Source organism: Apus apus, chromosome Z, assembly GCF_020740795.1.
Source record: "Apus apus isolate bApuApu2 chromosome Z, bApuApu2.pri.cur, whole genome shotgun sequence".
In the NCBI taxonomy this organism is placed as follows: Eukaryota; Metazoa; Chordata; class Aves; order Apodiformes; family Apodidae; genus Apus; species Apus apus.
The window spans coordinates 21622808-21645118 of record NC_067312.1 but is presented as its reverse complement, the minus strand read 5'-3'; the positions used below and the strand labels follow the sequence as shown (position 1 = coordinate 21645118).

General features: G+C 42.4%; 1 protein-coding gene across 5 annotated transcripts in view; it reads right to left on the bottom strand.

Moving 5' to 3' along the window:
* KIF2A (kinesin family member 2A) overlaps positions 1–20611 on the bottom strand; it is a 57268-nt gene extending 36657 nt beyond the window's left edge. For all 5 annotated transcript variants that reach the window (XM_051642212.1, XM_051642213.1, XM_051642215.1 and 2 more), the window contains exon 1: positions 20353–20611. In XM_051642212.1, the coding sequence (XP_051498172.1) occupies positions 20353–20416 (64 nt within the window). In that variant the 5' untranslated portion in view covers positions 20417–20611. The remainder of the gene's footprint in view (positions 1–20352) is intronic.
* Between the last annotated feature and the right edge of the window lie 1700 nt (positions 20612–22311).

The following is a 22311-nucleotide window of genomic DNA, read 5'->3' as shown; positions in this document are numbered from 1 at the left end:
AGGGACCACTGCCATGCCCACCCCTCCACGAACGGGTGCTCCTCCATCTCCCCTCACCAAAAGGACCCATCCTGCCCTCAGGACCCTGCTCAAATTCTGCTGGTGGCAGACTCACAAGGACAACGATCTCACAATTTATGTCCTCTGATGAGCATTTTTGTGCAAGTTTTATTTGTGCAACATCCTCAGTATACCTCTCTATTAATTCTTCTGCATTTAATAACCTCCAGGGACTTCATTTGGTGCAAAAACACCCTTGTTGTGGAACTAGTTCAATTAGCTATCTGGTCCACCAGCAAAGTAGCAACAGAAGACATTGGCTCCCTGTAGCAGTGCCACTCTGGCCACTTTTGTGAAGTGGAGGCTGGAATGCTAGGACACAAAACCTGTGGGAATGGGAAGAATCCTCAAGCTTACATCATTATAGTCTCCTGCTACTGTTTTAAGGCTTGGCCCAGCTGTCAGTCCAGAATCAAAAGAAAAAAAAAATTATGAAAAAAATCGAAATTTAGCAAAACATATTCTATACTATATCAGAATAATCTTTAGTATGTTACTAATTTTTATACATTTTGAAGAAAAGAACAACTCACAGCTGAAACCTGTGACAGTGGATTAATCACAGAGCCACCATATCAGTCCAATTACCTGCTCCAGTGCTCTATTATTTTTGATGGAGAATGAATCACTATTTTAAAAGGTTTAATCGCTGCCGTAACAAGTGAAAGGAGATCAAAGCAGGCTGATGAATTAATAGAAAATACTGAACACTCTCTCACACACAGTAAGCCAGCATGCTGTAAGAAAAGAATCACAATAAATCTTTCATCTCTGTGCCAGACTTCATCCATCCCATGACCAAGAAAGTCAGGACTGAGTAAAAAAACCACCACTAACAAAAATAAAAGTTATGCCCAAGTATTTTCAGCTTAAATAGAAAATGTATACTATGATGTTTAAACTGACAATGTACCCTTACAATTTGTTCCTAAAAATTCTTTGTGTTAAAAAGTTTACATGTTATTGAAGTGCCAGAAAGCACATTTACATCTTCACAATTGCCTCTTGCTCTCCACAAACAGTATTCCATTATATTTTTCTAGTTCACAGCTGAATACAGCAGCTGTGAAATTCAGGAATGCCAGCAACCAATTAGGCTGGCATAAATCTCATCTACCATATAAAGCAAAACCAGTCTGCAAATGCTAGAAGTGTAAGAGCTAAAACAATCTGCAGTGTGGTTAAGGGACATAGCCCTGATTTCTGGTGCATTTTCTAGAGTTGGTATCAAAATCTGAAACGTAAACATGTCTGTGTAAACACGAACATGCATTATGACAAACTGAAAAATGAGCAAGTGATTTGAGAAAAACTATGTTCACATACATCTCAAAAACAAGCAGAAAGTATTGCTGCAAATACAGTAATAAGACAGCATGAATGTTTGTAAAGCCAACACTTTACCTTAAATACATATACATTACAATATTGTCACCTTTAACAATACAAGCAAAGAACATCAACTCTCCATTCCCTCTCTTCCAAGTAATCGGATGATCATTTGGCAAACAGAAGAAAACAAGCATAAACATCTGCAGAAATATCCAATAAATCCCCACTAGAGATATCAAGATGCTGGAGGAAGTACAGAAGAGGGCAACAAAGCTGACGAAGGGCCTAGTGAATAAATCTTATGAAAAACACTTGAATGAGCTGGGACTGTTTAGTCTGTGGAAGAGAAGGCTGAGAGGAGACCTCATGGGTCTCTACAACTACCCGAAAGGTCATTGTAGAGAGGTTGGTGCTGGTCTCTTTTCACAGGTAATTAGCAACAAGGTTGGTTTAGAAAGGACATTAGGAAAATTTTTTCACAGAGAGAGTGGTTAGACACTGGAATGGGCTGCCCAGGGAGGTGGTTGAGTCACCATCCCTGGATGTGTTTAAGGGTCATTTGGATGTGGTGTTGGTGGATGTGGTGTTGGCAGATGTGGTTTCGGGGAGAATTTTGTAGAGTAGGGATGATGGTTGGACTCGGTGATCCCAAGGGTCTTTTCCAACCTGAATGGTTCTATGATTCTATTCTAAGAGTCCTTAGGGTGCAGAAAAAAGGTTTAGGAAGCAGCAGCAAATGCAAATAACTAGGGTTAAATCAAACATTTTAACTAACCCTTAACTTAGTGAAGCAGGACACTCCATATCAGTGGGTCTGCCTCAATTCCCCTTTGTGATTCAACTGCTGTGTCTCTCAGTTTTATAGATCAGGCCTGGAGTAGAAAGATTCCCATGAGAAAGGAGAGGGCTTAGAAAGCTCTGAGCTGTTAACAACCTTGAAAATACAAACACAGGCCAAGTTGATGTTCATAACACCAGCTGCTCTCTGACGTTAAAGAACACTGAGCCCAGCCCAGCCACAACTAGGCCTGAACCTGAGATAAAGTAAGAACGAACAGATAAACAAAAAGAGTTTGCTTGGTGAGAGCAGGGCCTTCTTGGCTTTTTCCACTCTCTTCCTTTTATTCTTCAATGAGAGATTTTGGAGGTAGGGCTAAACAGTTAAACGCTAGCAGTCAATTCACTTTATTCTGTAGAAGCCTGGTCTCGTCTTTGATTGGAGACTCCTGGCTACTGCACCTACTCCTCTCCTGCAGGGACACCTGTTTGAGTGATTACTCCTTGGAAGTCAAGAAACAAGACAAGAGACACCCAGCTGTAGCCGTAAGAGGATGAGAGATATCAACTCCCTATTATTAGAAATCTTTCACTCTCAAGTTCTAGAACTTGAAGACCTCAAGACCCTTTTTAGATAATTGCAATTATTGTATTATCACTTTGCCTAGGTGTTTTTTAATAGTTTAGATAAGGCCTATTAGTAACTTGCTAGCATTTAAATGGTTAACCTCTGCCAGCTAAGTGACTGTTCTACATTTTACGGTTAAGAAACCTTTCAAATTAGTGCTTTAACATTCTGTTCCGTTACCCTAATATCCCTACACCCATATAATTCAGTTGTGTTTTTCTTTGGTGATTTAGTCCCTAAGACCTCATTGCTGTTTGCAATAAATCTTGTTTTGTGCACATATATCTTGTTCTCTACCTTGCCCCATTTGGGATAGCTGGGTAGTAGTGTAAACTGATCTCAAATGCCAAGCTGTACCTAGACCCTTTCCTCTAAGCAAACTGAACATTTTCTACCTACAAAAGGAGCAGTGATCAGTGACAGTACAAAACCACTCACAGTTATAAATCGACTTTAAAAGCATATCTTAAGAAAAAAAATTACATGAAAGCGTGACATTAGTTTGTTTGTTTTTTTTAAAAGCATATTTAAAAAAAAAAACTATGCAAAACCACAGCAATATGTACCTGAAGTATAGCCTTGTAACTCTAATGGGAGACCACAGGTAAGGAAATGGCCATACAATCTAGGCAGTGGGAAGAGAACTGGAGTTATTTGGGTTGAGATCTCACTGGATGGTTTTCGTAAGTTTTATTGAAATGGGTTTTTTGGGTGTTTTACAAGCTCTTGGTGCTGCATTATTGTTTATCTCATTAAAAAAAGGGTAAATGTCTTCCCAGCTTTGACAAGACCCTGGAATGGGCATTAACAACTTGTCAGAGCAGACAGGCTCTGCAGTCCTGTTCCTAATCATGTTCATAAGGGACTAACAGGAATGTTTCCTCACTTAGAGACAAGTGGACACAATTGACCTTCACTCTCTGCCACTTTATATTAAAAAATTAAAATTGCGAAATGTAGATTTTTTTTCACGCTCTTTTAAAATAATACAAACTCCAAGTTACATATAAAAAAAAAGAAGCAACTTTTACCAGAACTACCACAGTCCATGAAACTGCTTCCTGACCTACAGGCTTCAAGCCTGGTGACTCTTGTGGAAGGGCTTTTTTTGTTCTCACAGAGCTCGGGGAGGTGAAAATAATCCCTTACCTACTGAACAATTCCTATGGCAAACTTGAAAGAAAAAGACCCAAGAAAAGACAATTCCAGGCTCAGTGTCTTCAGTAGCATCAGCTGTGGCAACATCCCTATTCAGGCAACCAGCACTTGTCAGGGTCCTCTCTGCCCTGCACAGACAGTCCTGCTGCTAATCCCCCAAGGAAAAACTAGCAGTTATTCGTGACAGATGTTTATCTTCCCACAATACTAAACATGTTTGATACAACACTAAACATGTTTGATTTAATTTTGTTTCAAGGGCTCATTTATCCACAAACAAGTGGCCTTTTATTTTCTTCCTATCTACTAGTTATGCTTTAATTTTGTTTTACTCAGTCACATATATCTATTTGGGTTTTGCCAGCCATCCTCATTGGCTTATCTGGTACCTTAATTGTAGCGTTATAACACTGTCAAATGGGTCACTAAACATACACAGTACCTGCCACATTTCTAAAGCAAATTCCTAAATATTAAAAAAACCCATATAATATATAAAAAACCTCTGCTCCAAACCGCTAAATTATGATTCATTGTGCTCAGTCTAGCTGAACTTGTTAGCTGTCCATACTGATGTACCTTTTCTAAGGCAGTTACCAAGAGCACTGCTGCCAGTTTTGCTCCTCTAATAATTGTCACATCTACAATCTTTTCACATTGTTATTAATTGGGTTTTTCTGCTGACTTTTCATTCTGCAAGCTGATCTCTAAAATTTCCCTTTATATTCAAAACAAGCTTCCTGTGGCTTCCCCTGTTAGAGGAACACTGAGTTTTTACTTCCCTTAAAGGTAGGTCCAGTTTCTTTTGGGGGTGGGGAGCTAATGCTCTTTTAAGCACATTTCAAAGGGCATTAGTTTACACTAGTGAGCTCCTCCTAAAACATCTTCCCTTTATTTACTTTCAGAAGCTTCAGTTGCCAGTGAAATCAAGGGAAGCCACCCCACTGGCTTCACTAAAAGGTTGTCAAGAGTACTTCACCACTGTAACATTCAGAAGCTACAGCTACACATTGCCTCTGCAGGTGTCAGTGCAAAAGCAAGAGGAGACTTGTTTCTAAAGCAGCTCAATCATAAAGTATCACATCCCAATGGCTAACAGATGCACTGATATTTAGATATTTATCAGCAAGTTATCTCACCCGTACTGTTTCAGTCATCCTATAATTTTTACGGGAGGATGAGTTTTCCACATACAACTTAGCCACAGAAAAAGATATCTGGAAGGAAGCACCTGTCCAACCTGACCTAATATATACTACCCTAAGTTTCCTAGAAACCATTTAATAAATGGAACACATTTCACCTTTTCATTAGTAAGCAGTGTGCCTCTAATATGCAAGCCAGAAAACTGCACTTTCCTGTCAACATATACAAACTTCTTTACAGATCACACCTGTTCACAGTAATTTATTAGTATTCTGTGCTCTCTTTTATGGCTTTTACACACACACCTGTACAAGAAAAACACTAACCCTATCTCTACCTACTTCAGTACTTGAGGAGTATCTCCTTTCCCAACGCTGTCAACCACAACGAGGTGCAACACCCTCAGGAGCTTCAGACTGCTTCCCACAGGAGCACTCATTGCCAAAAATACAGTAACTCTGAATGTGCTCACTTTTCTTCTTATCACTTCATCCTGGTAGTCCACACTTATTTTGTGATTAACTAGGATATCAAGGTTTTCTGCTTTTCATTTACACACAGTTCATGATCTTTCAATCTATAACAATAACACATTTAGTTTGTGCAACATTCCACCCCAGCTGTTTCACTCCATACTTCCCAATCTTCCTGCACTATATACATGCTCAGAGATGATACTCCTACTCTTGCATAGTAATGTAGTTTCCAAAGAACAATGTTGCTTTCTGTGTTACAACCATGAACGAATAACAGTAATGGATAGGGAAAACCGGCAAGCCAGTTTCAAAACTGATCCCAGAAGGCACACTTTTAAGTAGAAATTATTAGGTAAACTGTCATCCCAAGTCTTAAATACATTACCATTCTTGTAGTAAGCTTCATCTGAATACTGTTTCATACACAGTATCCTGGTTTGAGCCAGGATAAAACCAATGTTCTTTCTAGAAATTTTACTTTTCAGTTAAGTCTCTTCTAAGTAGCTGCACCTGCTGAAATTAACAGCAGGTTTCTCAGCTGGTGTCTGCTTCTAGGACTGATAACGCTCAATGTTCTCAGTTACTGCAGGGGGATGGTGTGCTGAACCAAGGCCACTGCTGGGTTCTGAAAAACATCTTATGCTCCAGAAACTGAAGGTAATAAAGGGGTCACACTGTGACCCTCCTGCAGGGGGAGCAGACTGGACAGGTGACCCAACCTGACCAAACACAGTATCCCATTCCATACATATCATACTCAGTATATATTTGAGGGATAACGAGGGTCAAGCACTCTTTGCACATGGTAGGTGTCCTGGAAGGATTCTGTCTGTTGGTCTGCTTTTGATCCTGATCCATGTGTTCCTGAATCCCTGTGCTCCTGCATCCAGCTCCCATCTACTGCTGACTCTAGGAGTCCAGGACTCTTCCAGGGCTGCCCTGCAGCCTCTGTGGTAATGTGAGAATTACTGGGGGGTTTTATATTTATATTTGTACATATTTCATCACTACAGGTTCACTAAAGCTGTATAGTTTAGTTTCCAACCTGTAAGTCTCCCTCCCTTATTCCCTCTCCCTCCCCTATAGGGGAAGGAGGCAGGGTTAATGGAGAGCATCTGTCATTTGTTTAATTGCTGGCCGAGCATTAAACTGTGACATCTATGAAACATTACAATGAAATTTAGAGAAACTTATGGCTGACCTTCACAATGGGTCAATACCAGCAGTGCTGCTCAAAGCCTCTCCCACACTGATGCTGACAAGATCATGTCAGGTAACCCCACACCCAGCCCCAGTTTATCTGCTGTACCCCCAGGACACAAGCTGGGGACACAGAGATCAGAAGCATTTTGGCATCTGTCCTCCGCTGTTTCCTGCTACTTTTAGTTGAGACACTGTTCCTAGAACATTTCAATTAGTTTCGTAATTTCCAATGCCCCCCACCCCCCACCCTCCCCGGTTTTAGTGCAAAATCAAGCAGGATGAGCGGTAATCACTTCCTAAATTGATGTTAATGTGATGGTTGATTGCTCCATGACCTAAAATCTTTTTATTCAGCTATACTGGTTTTGTCACTGGGGTCCTTCTTTTTTGATGGGGAGGCAAGGTGACTCTACAAGAATCCATCACTTACAGAAATTAGATTGTGTCATGCTCTTTCTGAAACATGGCATAACTGACCAATTTTTCAGTTCTCTAGCAGCAGCAAGTACTAGCTTGAAACAGAAAAACTCAGGCCCTGAAGATGACCTCCATGCCTTTTTTCCAAAGCACGCCACGGACAGATACCTTAAAACAATGGATATAGGTTGGTTCATGTTCACAACACCCCTGGGACAACACCTTTCATAGCACATTTCTCACAACTAAAGGATGTAGTGCTCACCCCAGGTCCCTCAGCTGTGCCTACGGTAGCAGGTAGCACACTGCAGCAGCAGATGATCTGCAGAGCAAAGCAGGTGGTGCTGGGGATCAGACGTTTATACCACATGTTCTGGAGGGACCTGGGGAGTCTGTTGCCACAGGCTGAACATCCCTTGTTGGAGAACATCATGCACGTATTTGAAGTGTACTCTCCCGCTAAGTATCAACCAAAGGAATTTAGTGTGCTCCAAGGATGCTTTCAAAGCGAGCTAAAGAGTAGCACAAGGACATAAGGGATGACCAGAAGACAAGTGTCCAAAGTCCATTGTTGATCTGAACTGAAATGCTTGTACAGGTGCACTCCTGTGATCCCAAGTGGCAGGCCTAGAACCCTAGACCTCTTATTTTTTTTTTTACGATTATTCACCTTGAACTTCACAAAAGCAAGAAAGCTGCATTTTAGTCTTGCACTGTGGTGCTTTTAGAGCATAATCAGGAGCATGTGCTGCATGCCCAGGGAGAATGATAATATATATGAGAATACAGAAGTGTGACTTAGTAAACTGCGTAAGTAAAAATGCAGGTCTGTCAGAGCCCAGTGACAGAGAAAATTATGTGGTTCAGGTGTCTCCTCAAGAACCAGTCAAGGAAGTTCAGGTTCCCTGTAGAAGCCTGGTAGTGAACTAGCACATGTGCAAGGTGCAAGGAGAATTATCATGGTAGTGGGATGCTAGACTAAAATGAGATGTAATATAAATTAACAATCACAGCAGTCCAAACAGTGAAATACTTCAGACTTCTGCACAAGATTATTACATGCAGACAAGTGCGTATGAAGGAGGGGACTGGGAAAGTCAAGCATTGTTTTATTTCATGATATTTAGGCCTTTTATAACATTAGCTAGAATCTTACACATCTTCCAGCCTGGTGTTCTCTTACACTCTGAATTACACAGAATTTGGCATCTGATCCTTCAGTAAGACAGTTTTTTGGGTAGTCAGAAGCCATGACTTCAAATGAGCCTCTAAAAAATAAGGGAATACACAAAAACATGGAAGATGAGCTTCAACATAGACAAAAGATAGCACACATAAAGAAAAGTCTGGAAAAATGGAAAAATCTAATTTATGGGTACACAGTGCTGAAACTGGAAGTAGAAGCTACAATTCAATTAAGACAGTCTTAAGTTAACACAGTTCTCTGAAAACATTGACTCAACATGCAGCTGCAACTACAAAAAAAAGACAGTAAAACACTGGCCATCATCAGGAAGCTAGCAAATAAAAACAAGTGTCACTTTCAACCTCTAAATCAAACTTTGGTACACCCACTTCTCAAGTACTGTGGCACTAGTCTTCACACCTCAAAAAAGACGTAACAGAATCAGGAGATTAAGAGAATGATAATTAAGAAGAAGGAAGTATTATATTAAGGTGGGTGAGATTGCTCACTTTTGAGTACAAGACTGAGGGTGGATTTGGTTGCGCTTTACAATTATAAAGGACAAAATTAGTAGAAACAGTTATTCATCAAATCCTGCAACACTAAAGCTGGGAGCTGCCTCTTAACGTACATTGGTTTCAGGCAGATAAAAGCAGTAATGTACTTTTCTAGGCAGCCAGAAGGGAACTTTCCAGTCTTGCTTCAGGTTGTGGAGGCTGACAGCATATGTTGGGTCAGAAAGGTATTTCACACACAATAGGCCTATAAATGGACATTTAATAGAACTAGGTAGAGTTGTGTTTCCAATATCCTACATGTAATTCTGGATACCAGGGAAAGAGAAAGACTGTGGACAGTTGCAAGACGGAATCGCTTTCCCTAAATATCATCTTCTGTTGCTTTTGGGCTAGATGAACCATTGGTCTGATCCACTGGAATAGTCCTTATGGCAGTGGTGAGCATACTTTAAGGAGACTGAAAAACCCTCAAAGAGGCAAAAACACTTAATAAGCTTTTTAAAAAATATATATTCTCCAGTTTCAGTAAAAACCTTTTAAAGGGGGGAGGGGGGAAGTTTTCATTTGCTTTTCATAAAGTAATCTTCATTTTGTTGCATATTTACCTAGTAATCTCCCTACTAAAGTGTAAAAAACCCACAAACCAAAACAACAATAATCTACCCGTTTTCAAAATTCCTGTGAGATTTTCCAATGCTCTATGATCCCTCTCACAGACTACATGAACACCCCACCCTGACCCCAGTTCTTGGATTTAAGGAAAATTAAGCAATCAGAGCTGAAAACTTCATCCAAATGAGAACAAGATGTTAATCTATGCCATTGTAGTATTTTCTGTCCTGTATCACATTTTTCTTTTACTGCCACTATGTAAAGTTAACGTTTTCATTCAGTGCCTGGTAGTGACATCCATATTTTTCCCATGAGCTGACAACTTGTGAAAAAGTTGCAGGAAAAGTTTGATGTCTTCATATATATAGATATATATTTATATATTTATATATATATATAATTTTAGTTTCGTAAAACTGAACATAAATTGACATCTTTTTGACATTCAGTCAGCAATTTCTTGGAGTCCTTTACAATAATTTTGCAGGCAGCTTCTTCAAAATATTTTAAAACTGTTTCTCAAAGTTCCTCTCCAGAATGCTTTGCTATATAATTTTGCAGATCCAAATCCTCTGCGCTCAGTGATAATTTCATACAGCTATGGCATGTAGGAGCAGAAGTAGATTCACTGAAGTATCTTCTTCAAACAGCACTGGCATTTAGTGGTTGCTGAAATTTTTTTAGCAATAGAATTTAAGATTGTGGTGGATCCAAATAGTGTGGTGAATAACCTCTGCCAAAAGATTGAGATGACTTGGCTGTTCTCTCCTTTCCCCCATTCTTATTGAATAAATGGCAGAGACCTCTTTTTCATTATTTTCTCCACTTTCTCTGAAGCTGACAATAGCTGCCTAGAAACAATAGCTTCTTGCATCACACAGAAAATTTCTACCAGAACCTTCTATAGATGTTTTCAAATGGTACCATTTGCCTTTCATGAAGCAAACTAAATAGTGTTTGGTTGTTTGGCTTGTTTTTTATTTATTTTTGTGGGGTTTTTTTGTTTGTTTTGTAGGGGTCTTTTGTTTGGTTTTGTGTTTTGCGGTTTTTTTTTTCCCTTTACAGTATTACATTTAGTAAGACTATTTACTATCACTTACTATATTACAGAGCTGCCGACTGCTGCTCCTGGTTAAAAGTCAGAAGCCTTTATTCTCACACAAGCTTAAAGTCTGTATTTTCCCCTTATCATAACAAGGTTCAAAAAGCTCAAACCAACAAGAAAACAAGAAAACTGTAAGTAATAATTAATTCTCCCCCTTGTTAGATGAAAGCTTATTGTAACTTAAAAATCATCAGCTGTGATTGATATTCACCTCATTCACCACCTGAATTCTTATCCTACTAAAACAACAAAATGAAATGGAAGCTTCAATTCATAAAAGTGTAGAAGAATATGCAAACATAACCCAAAATTGCTTTTCAGATTGAATTAATTTCCACTTTTCCTGGAGTTGGAGATCCTAACATCACATCACTACGCATGCCAGCATCCGCAGAAAATACTTTTATAAATTGGTCGGAAACACGTCTCAAACTACATATGTAGTTCAGCCACAAGGGGAAAGTAACACATTTCAGACATTGCAAAAAGTGTAGCATTATGCAACAAAAATTGTAGAACTAAACTCTGCAAGGGCACAAACATGCTACACACCTTGCTTCTAACGAAAAAGTCTCTCAAAGTCCATACTTCACCTCTCTCCCCTCACATATTCATCATGTTGATCCACTGATGGCAACTCTTAACATACTATCCTGTAAGTAACAGAAGAGACTGAAAATACAGTTCTGACACTTGGGATTACACATGCTGACAGTATCTGATGAAAGCCACTATGTGAAAAGCATGACCACCTACTCATTAAAATGAAATCAAAGCAAATGTTTTTTTGTTATATGCAAGTTACACTTTTTTACTGCTTAGGACTGGACAACTAATTTTAAAATGTCACTGGCAAGGAATGCAGCAGACTGTCTCCTTTACAAGTCCAGGAAACTGAAAAACACTTAATGGCTGATGAAACCAGAACTGACACTAGGCAAAAACAATAAGCTGTACAGAAAGCATATTATTTTAATAAAGCAAAATTAAAAATATCGACTACCACATTTGTCAACGTTTGACCCAAACCAGGACAACATTTAAGCCTTTAAGCAGCAAAGTCCCTCATTCTTCTTTTCCAAGAGTCAAATAAAAGATCACATTCAGTGTTGCTAAACAAGACCATGTTCTGAAAAACAAACAAACAAAAAAATCCCAATCCTAATCAAGTGGTTTAATTATTAAATCTAACTGATAATTCACTTTGTCACTTTTAAGTTTTGGTTAGACACAGAGTTTAACACCCTCAAGAACCTGTACCTACTAATTTTGACTAAGTAATTAAGTTTGGTTCCTAACAACATGAAACAACTGAATTTAGACTGTAGTAGTAGAGTTATCAAAAGTCTTCTAGGTGTGTTCTGCTCATGTAAATGATTCAGTGCACTGCACATATTCAAAAATCCTAATAAGCACAATCCTGATACATTCATTCTCTTTTGTAGGAAAGGTAATTCTAAGGTAATTTTTCACACAACTCTATCACCTTTTGTCTAACAGATGCTACATTTGTAGCAACAGCCAAATTCAATGACAGCAAAATTAAAGTCCACAGAACACTTTTTACCACAGAAATGGCAATGCCATCTTTGCAGCACCCTCCCAGAGAACTACTATCTGCCAGTGCTCTGTTTCCCAGGGGCAACTACCAGGCATCAAGAAGAGTGCTACAAGAGAATTACAGAATCACAGAATGGTCAGAGTTGGAAGGGACCTCTAGAGATCACCAAGTCCCAACTCCCCTGCTAAAAGCAGGATTGCCCAGAGCACATTACTCAGGACTGCATCGAGGTAGGCTTTGAATATCTCCAGAGAAGGAGACTCCACGACCTCCCTGGGCACCCTGTCCCAGTGCTCTGTCACCCTCACAGTAAAGAAGCTTTTCCACATATGTAAATGGAACTTCCTGTGTTCCAGCTAGTGCCCATTGCCCCTCGTTCTGTCACTGGGAACTACTGAAAAGAGTCTGGCTTCATCCTCCTTGCACCTACCCTTTATATATACAGACATTGATAGGTCTTCTATTAATAGGTCTTCTGTTCTCCTCTCTCAGCCTTCTCTTCTCCAGGCTACAGAGTCCCAGCTCTCTGTCTTCCCTCATAAAGGAGATGCTCCAATTCACCAGTCATCTTTGTTGCCCTCTTCAGGACTCTCTCTAGTAGCTCCCCATCTCTCTTCAACTGTGGAGCCCAGAACTCGATGCAGTATTACAGGTGTGGCCTCACCAGGGCAGAGCAGAGGGGGAGAATGACCTCTCTCGACCTACTGGCCACACTCTTCCTATGCACCCCAGGATTCCATTGGCTTTCAGTCTGGATGGCTGCACAGCCCTCTGGAGGGTCAGCCAGCCCTCTCAGTTTGGTATCATCAGTGAATTTGCTGAGGATCCACTCTGTCCCCTTGTCCAGGTCATTGATGCATATGTTGAACAAGACCAGACTGAGTAGTGACCCCTGGGGAACACCACTGATCACAAGCCTCCAATTAGACCCTGCTCATTAATCATAACCCTCTGAGTTCTGTCACACCTCTGTCAGCTCTTCATCCACCTCACCATCCACTCACCCAGCCCACACTACCTCAGTTTTCTAATGAGGATGCTATGGGAGACAGTGGTGAAAAGCCTTGCTGAAGTCAAAGTAGATGACATCTGCTGCTCTGCCTTCATCCAGCCAACCAGTTATGTCATCATGGAATGCTAGAAGATTCGTCAAGCATGTTTTACGCTTGGTAAATCCATGTTGACCACTCCCTGTAACTTCCTGTTCTACAATGTGTTTAGAGATGACATCCAGAACAAGTCGTTCGATCACCTTCCGAAGGGACAGAGGTGAGACTAACCAGCCTTTAGTTCCCTGGTTCCTCCTTCTTGCCCTTTTTGAAGACTGGAGTGCTATTAGCCTTCCTCCAGTTCTCAGGCACCTCTCTTGTTCTCCATGACCTTTCAAAGATGATGGAGAGTGGCCCAGCAATAACATCTGCCAGCTTTCACACTACTTGTGGGAGCATCTCATCAGGGCCCATGGACTCATGGATGTCTAGTTTGGCCAAGTGGTCTCTAACCTGAACAGCTAGTTCCTGGTTCCACTGCCAATGGTGGCCCCTCTGAGAAAAGCACTTAACATGGCAGATCTACTTCACCAACCTTTAGTAAATCAAAGGTTTGTGGATGTTCTAAGCCACAACTTACTTATTGATCATTATACCTTCTGGGGACAGGATGCCATTGAGAGGGACCTGGATAAACTGGAGAAGTGGGCCCAGGTGAACCTCATGAGGTTCAACAGGGCCAAGTGCAGGGTCCTGCACCTGGGCTGAGGCAAGCGGATACAAATACAGGCTGGAGAAAGACATGCTAAAGAGCAGCCCTGTGGAAAAAGACCTGGAGTACTAGTGGATCAAAAGCTGGACATGAGCCACCACCTTCTGGGCAATTGCAGCCCAGAAGGCCAACAGCATCCTGGGCTGCAGCAAAAGAAGTGTGGCCAGCAGATTGAGAGGTGATTCTGCCCCTCTACTGTGCCCTGGTGACACATCACCTGGAGTAATTGTGTCCAGCTCTAGAGCCACCAACACAAAAACCCCTGTGAACACAGGAATCCCTGTGAACACAAGAACCACGTGGAGCTGTTGGAGCCTGTCCAGAGAAGAGTAACGAAAATGATCTGAGGGCTGGAGCACCTCTGTTATGAAGACAGGCTGAGGGAGTTGGGGTTGTTCAGCCTGAAGAAGAGAAGACTCCAGGGGGACATTATAGCAACCTTCCAGTAACTGAAGGGGGCCTACAAGAAGGGTGGGGAAGACCTCTTCAACAGGGCCTGTAGCAATAGGACAAGGGGTAATGGTTTTGAGCGAGTGAAGGGTAGATCTAAGTTGGACATTAGGAAAAAGTTCTTTAATACAAGGGTTGTGGATCACTGGAATGGGTTGCCTAGAGAGGTGGTGGAGGCCCCATCCCTGGAGACATTCAAGGTCAGACTTTATGGGGCTTTGAGCAATCTGTTCTAGTGTGAAATGTCCCTGCTTACTGCAGGGAGTTGGACTAGATGACTTGCAGAGGTCCCATCCAACCCAAGACATTCTATGATTCTATGACATGAAAGGATATTAGAACTTCTCAGTACTGTGTTAGAGCTTAACACTACAGAATTCAAAGTGTCCCTTTACAGAGGTCGAAGGTGTAGGAAAATCATGTCAATCACCTGTCTGTCTCTGTATTAGGAACACTATATGAAACTATAGGCTTATTAATTCTTTGAGTGAAAATTTAAAAAGAGTACTTGAACAACAACATAGAACTGTGCATGTTTTAAGGAAAGGAAAGGAAAGGAATGAGGACATAAAAAGAAGGAACAGCACACCCGCCTATATGTACACAGTATCAACAGGCATACTCCACTGGTCAAGCCAACAAATACACTACGGATTTTGTGCTCCAGGGATGGAGTTCATCTGGTAAATACTTATACTCATTTCTCTACATCGTTGTATTGTAATTGGTTGTATAAAATAACTTGAAAGGCTAATTTATCTTCTAGAGCAAATATAAAAAGATAGTTTTGCAACAACATTACTCTTCAGTCAGGCATGACTTCTTCCCAACAAGTTGCTGTCTCTTCCCATCTTGACAAGGTGGGAAGGTGCGTTTGGTGTCAAGGCAGCACCACAGTGTCTTCAGTTCATAAAGCCATAAGAAGAAACATCAAGTAAAACTGGGCCCAGGCAACAGGCCATCATAGAGCAGAAAGAGCAGTAACTTTACCTATCAAACAGAAACAAAGGATAGATTTCTCCACAACATTAGAGGGGAAAAATCATGCAATACAAGCTGTGTAATCCTAGTAACAATATAAAGCTCTAGAGATATTATTGCCAGTATGTAATGGTGTATTAAACACATTTATGGAACAAAGATGAGAAGCTTCTCTGAAGACCAGGACTCAACTCTTGTCATTCAAAAGCTATTTATACAAAATACAGAAGATCTACATAAATATTTGAGAATTTGCGAGTTACAGTGAAACTTCACCTACTGCTTAACAACAGCTGAACAAATGACAGAAAATTTAACTCATCTTTCTGTTCTATGCTTCTGTAGGAAAAAACCCTAGAAATTGTGGATGTAACAATGTAAGAAACTATAACAGAGAAGAAAGCCTCAATGTTGGATCCATTAGCTCGACCAGCAATAGCAGACTTGAAACCCTGCCTGTGATCTGGCCACTATGGAAGGACAAAGACATGAAGTCTTTATGGCTTATGTAGGGATTAGGTAATTGAGTCAAATTATTTAAATGTGGTAATCAAACAATAAAAGCAAGTAAACAGTAAATTTACCTTTTAAATCTGTCCTCAAGAGTTTGTAAAATAGGGTGGCTACACAAACCTGAACATAATCTTTATAGCACTGTTCTACCTTCTGTCCTGCTATATAATCTTTGTTGCTATTAGGAGTTGTACATAAAGATCATAATACAGGATTACCCGAAAGACAGAGGATGCTACAGATCTCTCAACTCTGAAAAACACGAATTTCACAGAAGTAGGGTTTTAACAAAAAAAGTTACAGTCCTGACTGTTGCAAAAATTTAGTCTCATTTGTGTTTGAAGGTGAAACAGTTACCATGATGTTTTTAGCAAGCCCAAAGAGACAGGAGCTGCCAGGAGGTTTTTGGACTAGATGGATTACCTCCAACAGTAACCAGTTCCAGCTGCTTCATAGACAAGTGAAAAAAAAAAAAAATCTTAAGTAAGCAATTACAAAATAACACAGCCACTGGCAAGATTTCTTCCTACCTCCCTTCAGTTAGAGGTTATTTAAGCTACAGACTCAAGGAGAACAGAAAATACCTTGTAGATTTGCTGGCATATTTTTTTTTTGTTTTTTTTTAGTGTAAAACTGGACACTCCCACCAGCCTTCTTAGAATTCTACTATGTGTCTAGCCTCAAAGTCCACTGGTAACAGTTCCATGTAATAACTGTACCTAGCCTACTCTCCTTTATCAGTTTTAAGTCTTCTCTTTGAAACACTGGCAGCTCTTCTGTTATTGTATCATGAAAAAATAGGCACAAACTCATGATGTTTCTCTTTTTTACACCATCTGATGGTTAATCCCTAAAATAAATAAATAAATAAATAAATCAGCATTTTTTTATTTCCTTGACATTCAGTCCCATCTTCAGGCACTTTTCCAATTACAAGAACGTTCTTTCTCCTCACACCTGTTACATTATTTCTGACAGAGCGAGATCAGAATTCTAACTCCCTTCCCTGCTTTCAAAACAGGCAAATACATACTTAATTTCTCTGTGTTTCTACACAGGATTTCAGATCTGCAAGACAAGAGAGAATAGGAACAGCCTGAGGAGGAAATGGACACAACACAATCGGACTGAAAAAGTAATGGAAAATCATCAGTTAGCCTAGTAAAGGGCTGCAGGGCTTAAGAGTTTTATTCTATTTAAGCAAAAGACTGAAATTATGGGGGAAAAAAATGTGAAACATTCTGTATCCAAGTAGTTACTTAGGTCTTTGTCTTTCTTAAAGAGATAATGCACAAGTGCAGATACAGGTAGAAATTCAAACGTAAAGAGGTGAGCTATCACTGTTTGAGTAAAGAGAATTTGTCCACAGACAAATGACCATATTTAGACCTCAAAAAGGAGCATATTCTGGACCAGAGCATTACAGCAGGTTCTGGGGGTACATTCTGGCCCCTTCCCAACCTCCCTAAGCTTCCACGCAATAAGGCGCATTTTTCAAGACTGGAAATGCAATTCACAACCTAAACCAAAGGATTTTTTTCCTTTTTCCAAGATGGATTACCAAGGCACACTTCAAGCAACATACATAAATTATACCAAAATATGTATAAATTTCAGTACCAGAAACTATGATAAAAAGCTTATCTAGCCTATCTTATGTTACATGCACACAGTAGTTGTTCCAGTTATAACTGGAAATATTATCTGCAACTCTAGACAATATTTATATCAATGTTTACCCACTGAGAAAAAACAGATACACAGCAAGCAGCCTACAGCATCAGTCCTTGAAAATGTTGGGTTTTATCCAAACACTGGTTTTCATGTGTTTTTGGCCATGATTTCTAACAATGCCTTTCATTTGTACAACATGTATTTTCTATTTAGTCCTATAAGAAATCTCCCATGAAACATTTAAGCATAATTAGAACTTGTCAAAATGAAAGAATATGTAACTTTTTTTTTCCAGAATGTTCTGGTCTCGTTCTCAGAGTTATTGTGTTTTGCATGTCTTTGCAATTTTATTGTAGTGAACAAGTATGACTTGTAACATTGATGTTTCACCAAAAAAATGCTTGTCTGTTAACTTTTCTTTCTACTTAAAGAAAAATAGTTATCTGGAAGTAATAAAATGTGTGTTCAGAGAAATGTTTAACCTAATTGGTGGACAGATGTAAAAAAATGTGTACTTCTTCAAATGATACAATTAAAAAAGAAAGATTTTATTTTATCTGGATTTGGCAAATAAACAGATAAACACAGAAATTTTAAACAAATACTGTAACTACCTCTGAAAATAATATTAAAAAGGACTCCCCATAGAAAACAAAGCAAACAACAAGCCCAGACCAACACTCTGCTTTCTCCAAAACTTTCTTGAACAGCTTTAATCATGCTTTCAGCCAAGGGTAGCTGGTATAATACACAGCCCCCATTCTACCCAGGATAAAGACCTGGGTAGACCATATCCAGGTAGCTCACTGTTTACTGAACCAGATCTTATATGAAGACCTCTACTTCACTCTGGCCACGGATCTCCTAGACACTGGAACTCACTAATCATGCAGAAAAGAAGCACATGCAAAGGTGTTTAGTGAATCAAATAATCAATTACTGCATTAAATGACCAAAAGAAAATAAATCATTGGCCACAATATCCTCCCCTGTTAGAGGGAGCTAGGCCAACTTGGATTGCCCGTACAACTCCAGCTCAAGCCGGGAACCTACCTTCTGATAGGCAGTGCTATCCAGTAGTGGCTGTCCTTCAGTATCTTTCTCAAAATACTCCCATATACCTAGGACAGCTTCTCCCACAGTTTATGGGGAAGAGAATGACCTAATCCTGCAGCACCTTAGACAGATGAGGGCGCCTCCTTCTCATGGAGCCTCAGCTCACACCACCCAGGACCCACTAACCTGTATAACACTGCAGTCTAGTTGCTCACACAGGACCAAGTTAATATAAATACTCAAAACACTACAGCTTGAGCAACTCCCGTGAAGGCATCCCCCTAGTATATTACTGATGTGTAACATATGCAAATGTGCTGCATGGCATGTGTAAGTGATACAGCAAAATATGTAAGCCATTAACAGTAATTATAATAAACATTGTTATGTTCATAAGTTACTGTCCTCCCATCTGACACTAGAAGTGAGCAGAACCCTGCAGAGGCAAAAAAAGAAAACAACCCACAAAACAGCAAAGCATGCTGATGCTTATTTTCCAAAGGCATACAAACCAAACAGCATTATTTATTAGAAGTTCACAAAGATCTCAGAAACGCTATTTTACACATTGCTACCGTGAGGTTTTCTAAAACCCCAATGGGAGATCTGCAGGAGTTACGCAAATAAGTGCCAGAACGATCAGATCCCTCACGTGACACACAAGCCATTAAGCACAAATTGAGGGGTTAGGTTTAGTACAGTGTCCAGCCAACACCGACCATTATTTAATTGTAGGGTTGAACTGCAGTATGGGACACAAGAAAGACAAGATGCACAAAGCTTGTCAGCTGCTTGTTTCCTGCCTCATGACAAAACCACACTAACTTCAATGCCTTTGACCTCCAGGTCTTACTTCCCTAAAAAATATCTGTTTATTCTTTAGCAAGCTTCTGAAGCCTGGAGCAAAAAAAAGAGAAAACAACAAAGACTTGCCAGAAAATCCCAGCAGAACCCCACCCCAGTCTAGCAGGCTTCACAGACCTCTCCGAGGCCGAGAACAGATGACATATTCCCCACTCAAAGATCTGAGGTCATGGATGACCTGCCATTGATTCAGCCCCTGAACTTCCCATTTCAGCTCTCTCCTCCCAGACAAATATGAAGCCTTAGCAGCCTAACGCTGTCACACATGCCACCTTTATTCACGTGTATTTCTAGACAGCACCATACATCCTCCCGCCAGGAGATGCTAGGAAAGATGAGGCACACTGGATCCCCCATGGAGAAATAACTCCTGGGCAGAACCAGCAAGCACTGCTCTTGTACCTTAAGCATAACGAGCACCTGAAATCATGACATCAAGCTTTTTGCTAGTGACGGAAGTGTCTGAAGGCATCTTCAGGGCGCCCTGTTGTGTCATTTTCTCAGAGCACGGCTCGCACGCCAGAGAGGAGAAGTTATTCCTCGGCATGAACGGCCTTTCCACCCCTCACCCCCTCACCCCCAGGCCTTCCCACCTCCCTGCCCAAACCCCCCCGGGCTCCCCTCCCCCCCCCGCCCCCGCCCTGCCGCAGCCGCCCCGCTCCCGCCCGCCGCTCGCGCCCCGCGCAACCGCCCTGCGCCGCCCCAGCGCGAGCGCTCCCCTGACAACCGCAGCGCGCGCCAGGCCCGGCCCCGCGCGCGCGCGCGCACACACACACACACACACACACACACACACACACACACACAATGGGCCCCGCGCGCAGCCCCCGCCCCGCCCCGGGGCAGCCCCCGCCCCGGCGCGCCCGGCGCTCACCATCGCTGCGCTTGATCTCCACGTAGATCCCTATCTGGATCTTGCCGAAGTTGGCCGCTGCCATCGCCTCATGGGGCAGCCGCGGAAACCGGAGGCGCTGCCGGCCGGGCTCACGGCGGGGCGGGGCCGGGAGGGGAGGGTGGGCGCCCGCGGCGGCGGCGACGGGCGGCAGCGACCGCGGCCGCTCCGGGAAGGAGGCTGCAGGGAGGGGAGGAGGGAGGGAAGGAGGGCTGGGCAGGGAGCGAGAGAAGGGAAAGGGAGAAAAGGCGCCGGCCGGATACAACCGGCGCTGGGCGGAGCTGCGCCTGCGCGCCTGGCCGCGGCCTGACGGCCCGGGCGGCTCCGGGGGCGGGAGTGCGGGTGGGGCGGCGGGACCGCCCCTCGGCCGCCGGCGGAGCGGGGGCTGGGCGCGGGCGGGGCGGACGGGTCTCCTGTCACAGAAGGGCCGCTGCCCGGTGCCTGGGAGCCCTGCCTGGCCGGCGGCGGCCTTTCCCCGCAGGGCGCCGCAGCCATGCGTCACAGCCGCCCTCCGCGGCTCCTCGCCCGGGCTGGCGCAAGATGGGCGCCCCGCATCCCGCGGCCCGGGGCTGGGGCGGGCTGGGGCCAGCCGCAGGCCGGCCCTGCGAGCCTCTGCGTTTTGGACCTGACCCCGACTTAGCCACACACGCGGCAGTTTGGCACCAGATGGTGACTGAGCTGCTCTGAAGTTTTAATGTAATAGCTTTATCTATCTGTGATCTGCTCGTTCGGCTCCCAGGTGCCAAGTAGAGCAGCTCGGAAGCGCTCTTCGCACGCCTGGCAGCAGCTCCTGGGCGCAAGGAAGGCTGCGCTGTCAAATGCAGTCCTCCATTTTTGCCTCATGATTGCCCCATGCCTTTATAAAGCTTAAATAAAAAACATGATGCACTTCATGTTCTTAATTTCCCTATCACGGCTGCTGTACCTAGGGTATGCTGTTTTGTTAAACATTGTCCTTAGATTTCTGCGAGGGCAGTTTCTGATGTTCTGAAGCCACCCCTGATTCAGAAGTGTCTTTCCTGCACGGCTTCCAGGTCCCTCGTGCAGCACCGCAACAGGAACCCTGCAACACAGAGCCTCTTCTTGTCCAGCGAAACCAGCTTATTAAAAATAATCCCCCAATCCACACATCAAGGGGTAATACATAACGACAGCTGACACCAAACCACACCCTGAGACCTGTGCCCTCCCACTCAAGGCTATCGCCCTCCTTGCTTCACATCATCTCCCTGCATCCACTGTCTGTTTCATACTGAAATCAGTATGATAACTAGAGTCAATAAATTATGGCTCTCAATTCCTACAGGCTTTATATATACATATATATATGTGTGTGTGTGTGTGTTTATGTGTGTGTCCATGTAGAGAAACCAGCCTGAGGGGAAGAACTTGAGGGTGTTGGTGGATGAAAAGCTCAATATGAGCCAGCAATATGCACTCATAGCCAACCATATTCTGGTCCGCACCAAGAGAAGCATAGGCCAGCAGGACAAAGGAGGTGATTCTCCCCCTCTGCTCTCGTGAGACCAAACCTGGGGTAGTGTTTCCAATTCTCGAGCCCCCAGCACAAGAACCACGTGGAGCAGTCAGAGCGAGTCCCAAAGAGGGCCACAAAGACAATCAGAGGGCTGGAGGACCTCTGTTATGAAGACAGGCTGAGATAGTTGGGACTGTTCAGCCTGGAGAAGAAAAAGCTCCAGGGAGACCTTACTGTAGCCTTTCAGTATATAAAGGAGACTTATATAAAAGACTTTTTATCAGTACCTGTAGTGACAAGATGAGGGACAATGGTTTCAAACTGAAAGGGGGCAGCTTTAGATTGAAAGTAAGGAAGAAATGTTTCGTGGTTAGGGTGGTAAGACACTGAACAGATTGCCCAGAGAAGATGTGTCTGTAGCAGGGCACTCCATTTCTCAATATGCCTGCGTCAGTTTCTCTTTG